Below are 6,085 nucleotides of genomic sequence, written 5' to 3'. Positions count from 1 at the left end.
ACTGCTCAGGGGTATGGGATTTTTTCTTTCTGGAGTAATGAAAATGTTCTAATATTGACTGTGGTCATGAATGCACAACTCTGATTACACTAAAAGTCATTGATTATACACCTTGGATGGACTGTGTGGTATGTGAATATATCAATAAAACTTTGAACAAAAAGATTAACTCCAGGGAAACGGACTTTGGCCCAGTGGTTAGGGCGTCCGTCTACCATATGGGAGGTCCGCGGTTCAAACCCCGGGCCTCCTCGACCCGTGTGGAGCTGGCCCACGCGCAGTGCTGATGCGCGCAAGGAGTGCCGTGCCACGCAAGGGTGTCCCCCGCGTGGGGGAGCCCCCACGCGCAAGGAGTGCACCCGTAAGGAGAGCCGCCCAGCGTGAAGAGAAAGTGCAGCCTGCCCAGGAATGGCGCCGCCCACACTTCCCGTGCCGCTGACGACAACAGAAGCGGACAAAGATACAAAAGCAGACAAAGAAACAAGACGCAACAAGTGGACACCAAGAACAGACAACCAGGGGAGGGGGGGAAAAAAAAAAGAAAAAAAAAAAAGATTAACTCCAATAGGTTGAATCATAAACTGCTAAAAATTCATTATTTCTTTGTGCTACTACAACAAAACTCCCCCAATTCTCCTTGGTTACTTTGGAGGATGCTAGAAAACCAGTTTCTTTTGTATACTAATGAATGAGGGGAAATTAAGTACTTTATAGGAACTGAACCTCAGGATAACCTAATTATAGGAGTATTACCATTTTACACCCCCCTAATGAAATGCTGTGTCTAGGTAATGACCATCAGAGTAAGTTAGTATCATACGAATATGACTAGAGATTTTCAAGTACCCAACTATAAAGTGTTCTTGCCAAGAAAATTAAAAATAAAATTTAGAAATCAAAACAATCTGTTCAGTCCTCTATATCAGTTTACAGGAAATATAAAAGATAGGGGCATCTGTCAAATTGCAATCAGTAAAGTGCAGAATGAGAGACTACAGGACAAATAATCTGGTTTCTTCTATAAGTACATTGAAAGAGAACAGCAAACTGAGTGAGGAAACTATAGATTCTATCAGAGGAAAATCAATAACTTGCACTGTATGGGCCTTTCTCAGCTCCTGATTTGAACAAACTAATTGGAAATAAAACAGATAGTGGAAGAAATTTGGAATCATTTTTGGTATAATATTTGAAGTACTTGTCTTAAAAGATATACAAGGAAATATGTACAGATGAAAATTATCTGGGATTTGCTTCAAAATCAGGGAAAAAGCAGGTGGGGTTATAATGAAACAATTGTTAAAGCTGGGTGATGAGGGGATTCTTTATACCATTGTGCATTTGTGTATGTTTATGATTTCCCATTAGTAAATTTATATAAGTTACAATAAAAAAATTCAATTGTAAATGAATTTAGAATAAAATCCAAAGCCTTGTAGCCTTGGCCTACACAGCCATTGCCTACCTCTCCAGCCCCTCTTCAAATCCTTTAGATTCATCAAGTCATTTACACTTTTAGGTAAATCCTCAGGTTCTTGAGTTCTTGTGGTAACCAGAGTCCAAGGTGGCCCCAGTGCTCTCCCCTCCAGGTATCCTGGCCCATGTGTATTCATTCACATCCATACTGAATAGTGCTGACCAATGGGATACTACTGTAGAAATGAAGGCGTGTGACCCCCACGACTCCAAAGCCATGCAGCTTCTGCCCAATTAAACCTCTAAATCAGAGGTTCTCAACCTTTTTTTTTTGTTCCCTGGACACCTTTTTCAGTCAGGTGAAAACAATGGACCCCTTACTATGTCCACACTATACTGTGTAATAATGTATCACAGCTGCACCAACATGTCCCCACAAGAATGTTTTTTTTTGAATTTCAATTCAAGCTCAGAGACCCCTTGTTAAGAACCCCTGCTCTAAACTTTCCTCTTCTCAGTGTCTGGATACCTGGTCCACTCTTCTATTTTCTTCAGTAGGAAGATTATTTCTGATTACTCTAGTTTTAAGAGGTCATTTTGGATCCTACCTCCCCTAGCTTGCTGTCCCTCACAACTTAGAAATATCTGTAAGTTTAATAAATATGCTTTACATTTCCATTCTATCATTTAAATCATTGATAAAACCATTAGAAGGTAATGGGTCCAGTAGTGATTCTAACAGTCTTGAAAGACAATTGAGTATGCTCTGAGATGGGCAATAAACTTAAGATTAAAGTTATAATATCATAAAAAGCTGAATACCCATTTAATATGGAGATATAATCTGGGTGATAGACGAGATAAATTTGATCTCACTTCCCTCTATCAGATCTACCACCATCACTGGAGAGCACTAGATTTAAATAACTTGGAGATAGTTAGAAACAAATTTTAAAGCTTATCAGCTTTATAACTGGTTTTGAAAACAATGACAAATTCTACAAATTGTGAAAATTTCCCTAGTATTTTCTTCAAGGGGGAAAAATCCTTAATTTAGACAACCAAAATATGGCAATACATCTTTATTTTTCATACAGTCACTGCATGTAACCATTCATAGAACACACTGCCATTTTCAGATATGTAGAACCGAACAAAAGCATTTTAGCATGCTGCCTTGCTGTACATAGAAAACTGGTGAGCATCTTCAGACACTAAAACTAGGGAGTGAAATGGGTTAACTCCATTTGTTGATAATGTTTATATTTCACTCAGCAGTGTTATTACGAGCTTCCCTTACCTGAAAGCAAAATTACGACCACTCTGGCAGCCTCTGGGCAATTCTAAAATGCAAGTTTGGTGAAAGGTGCAACAAGCAAGCAAGGGACAGATGCTATGTCCCCATCCTGAAGGGAGATGGATTTGGAGCCTGGCTCTGCACATTTTCAGAGCCGATATAGTTGTCTTAATAGCTTAATGTTATTTCCCTTACCACATAAAGGCAATCAGCAATAACTGAGAATTTCTGAAATATTTACTGAATAAGTATAGGGTTAAAAGCAGAACACTATCGAAGTAACAGAAGTGCTATACTTTACAACTTTTGCCCAGTTCTCACCTGTTGTCCTGCAAAAACCCTTCATCTGATGAGTTTTAGTGAAAGCCTCTAGCAACGTAACAGACCTTTCTCAACTCAGTTCTAGATACTAAGTATCAGAAACAAGTGCCCCTGAAGTGGATGTATTCACAGGAAAATGACAGTGTTTCTACTGGAGGTAAGTGTCAAGTTTCCTCTTGATGTTGTCAAAGGAATCTGCTCCCATGTAATCAGCCTGGCCCTGTTCCCACCGCTCCTTCCGTTCTTCTGAGGATACAAAAGGCTGTGCTGCAGCTGAGATCTCCCCAAGGGACAGGTGTGCTATTGCTCCAGAGGCATCTTCCTAGAAAGAGAGCATAATCAGACTCTTTGAGAGCTGGAAATCATACCATTTAAAATAATGTAATAAATTGAAGGTGAAAAAAGCCAGATGAATTATCATGCACAGTAGCAAAAACTAAAACATATTACATGAGACAAACAAACAAACAAGACGCAAAAATACAAGGGTCATGATTTTTTCCTAACAAAATGAAGACTTCTTGACTCAGTGAAAACATTGGGAGAACAAAGTAATTAGGGTTAATGTTTAAGTTCTGCATACCTTTCTACAGAAGCCACAAGAGAAAGCCAGTGTATAGCCCAAGTCTGAAAGCTGCAAACAGTTCATTAGAAAGTGTAAGATGGATGGATTAAAGAACACAAGTCTCATGATAAATTATCTATCAGTGTGGGCTCAGAAAGGTTGAGAACTTAAACAAAATGATACCTAAGAGGCTGAGCTTTCAGAAAAAATCTGACCAGAGAGCCACACCACATGCACAAGTTGTTACGTTAGAAGAATAAAAACTAAATGGTTTGAGACTATGTACCAAAACTCAACTGCCTGTAAAAGCTTTCATTTGTATTACTGAGTAGCATCTATTCTTGTAACTTCTTTCAGTTTAATCTGCTTAGTTTTGAACAACTTCCAATTCCCATCTTCACCTTTCCTTGTTTAATTCTCAGGCCTTAGATAGCAGAAGGAACAGGGTAAATGTGCAAGAAATGAAACAAACCTACTTTATATTAAATTTGATGCTCATTAGGTATAGGCAAGCCATAAACTTCAACTGTACCATAAAAGAATACAGTGCTACCCTTTAAAAGCTCTGAGATAAGGTACTGGAAGTCTCAGTAGAGAAACAGGAAGACAAATGACTATATACAGTCATTACTTATATCAGAAAATGGATTAAAATTTTTTGATGATGTTTTTGCTGCTATAGATAGGTAAGTATAGGTAATGCATGTATGCATTTAAATACACTGGAACTCAAAAGTATTTGGGTAGATTCCATGGGATTATATAGATAGCCGGGGCCGCACAGAGAAGCTCTTCTACTGCACCAGCCCTGCCTCTGCCTTCCACTTACAACAGGAATGAGGGAAGAGGTTCTTCCAGAGTCCTCGGCTCACAACATGGGGACTGTACATTCACAGTGAACTTCTCTAGGAGAGGAGTCCTTGAGGACAAACCATATACACCAAATCTTACTTAAAATAGTAAAGCATTCAAAGTTTGACATCTGCGTCCCCACCCCCAAAGAGCTACATTCAATTTGGGACTGTCAGGGAACACCTTAAGCAAGGTTCATCTCGCGTTTTTCATAAGGATAACAGTCTCTAAGACCTCCAGTTCTGCTGGGCTGTTACATAATGGAGAAAAATCATATAACTTCTTTAAGCCTTGGCTAATTTGCCTATAAAAAGGGGATATTAATTATGGTATTACTTGACAGAGTGGTTGTAAAGGTCAAACAATAACTGACTTTTATTACGCACTTACTATGTGCCAGACACTGTCCCAAATGTTGCACAAGTTTTATTTCATGATCCATATAAAGCAGTTAGAGAAAGAACACATGTATTAGTAATTTCTCCCTTTCTCCTTTGTACTATTTGGTGCAAATGGTAAGTGAAATAACGAAAATTTATGCCATAGAAAAGAGAAGGGTCTCTTACAAACTTATAATCTCTTATACTTATAGTCATGTAATTAACTGATGAGATTACAATTTCCCTGATCAGTTCTATTCCTTATATCTTAACACATAACAGTAGTTTAAGTCCTCATCCTCTTCCAAAGGAATAAACCTCAGGGGAAGATCCTCTAAGTTGGGAAAGACATTAGAAGCAGCGGTTACTGTGGCCATCAACATGTCCTCTCCATCCTACGAAGCTACTACTTCTTCAAAATCCTAAGTAACCACAGGAGTATAAACACGGGAAATCAAAACAATCCTAGAAAAGTATCTGTTGTATATTCATGTTATTGCAATTTTCACTGCCATAACATTCTTCTTGGCAGATGGCAAATACGAAACAGGGATATTCAGATGTTTGCAGCTTCTAAACATGACATGGAGCATTCTTTATTTCTGTAGAAGACCACTTTAGGAACCTCGGAATTTTTCATAGGACAACAGGCTAACAACTGTATACTTATAAGAAGTGTAAGTATATTTAAAAACTCTAAAAATGTTTCTTATATTCTCAAATCCAATGAAGTCTGCCACAAAACCTACTTCTGCTTCAGTCATCTTCCCTGACAATATTTCTCCCCTCTGAGATGGCCATTGTTTTCTTTCCATAAAATCTTATTTCATTGTTTAAAATACCACAAAGTATTCCCCATCTCTAGTGATATGCCAAGTTAAAAAAAAAAACAACAAAAAAACCAATGCAGAATAAATATCTGAAAGCATAAAGGGAAAACCTACCACATTTAGGCATGAGACGGTTTCTTTGACAAGGCCAAATTGTTGAAGCAGAGGTAAAACATTGGTGGTAAAAATGTCCCACCACAGGTTAAGAAACTCTGGATGAATCATGGTGGGATCATGGGCATCACTTTTGACACTTTTTGTTTTGGGATCATAAGTATAATTCCATGGTTTGATTCGTCCCAGGAAATGCACAACTTTGGCATTTGCACCGAACCTGCCGAGCAAACAAGTTGAAATGGTTAGTGGGCTCTGAGTACTGTCAAAAAGATAAGCAACACTTTGTTTCACAGCCTTAACACTTTCC

General features: G+C 38.4%; 1 protein-coding gene across 6 annotated transcripts in view; it reads right to left on the bottom strand.

Annotated features, from left to right (window-relative positions):
- Positions 1-2,483: 2,483 nt before the first annotated feature.
- GYG1 (glycogenin 1) overlaps positions 2,484-6,085 on the bottom strand; it is a 33,378-nt gene continuing 29,776 nt past the window's right edge. For 3 of the 6 annotated variants that reach the window (XM_004460554.5, XM_058295132.2, XM_071214560.1), the window contains exons 6-8: positions 5,776-5,995; positions 3,618-3,668; positions 2,484-3,356 (exon numbers count right to left, since the gene is read on the bottom strand). In XM_004460554.5, coding sequence (XP_004460611.1) covers positions 3,183-3,356; positions 3,618-3,668; positions 5,776-5,995 — 445 coding nt within the window. In that variant the 3' untranslated portion in view covers positions 2,484-3,182. The remainder of the gene's footprint in view (positions 3,357-3,617; positions 3,669-5,775; positions 5,996-6,085) is intronic. The other 3 variants (XM_004460555.5, XM_071214562.1, XM_071214561.1) reach the window with 2 other exon arrangements.

Source organism: Dasypus novemcinctus, chromosome 4 (assembly GCF_030445035.2).
Source record: "Dasypus novemcinctus isolate mDasNov1 chromosome 4, mDasNov1.1.hap2, whole genome shotgun sequence".
Classification (NCBI taxonomy): domain Eukaryota; kingdom Metazoa; phylum Chordata; class Mammalia; order Cingulata; family Dasypodidae; genus Dasypus; species Dasypus novemcinctus.
This window is presented reverse-complemented; position numbering and strand designations above follow the sequence as displayed.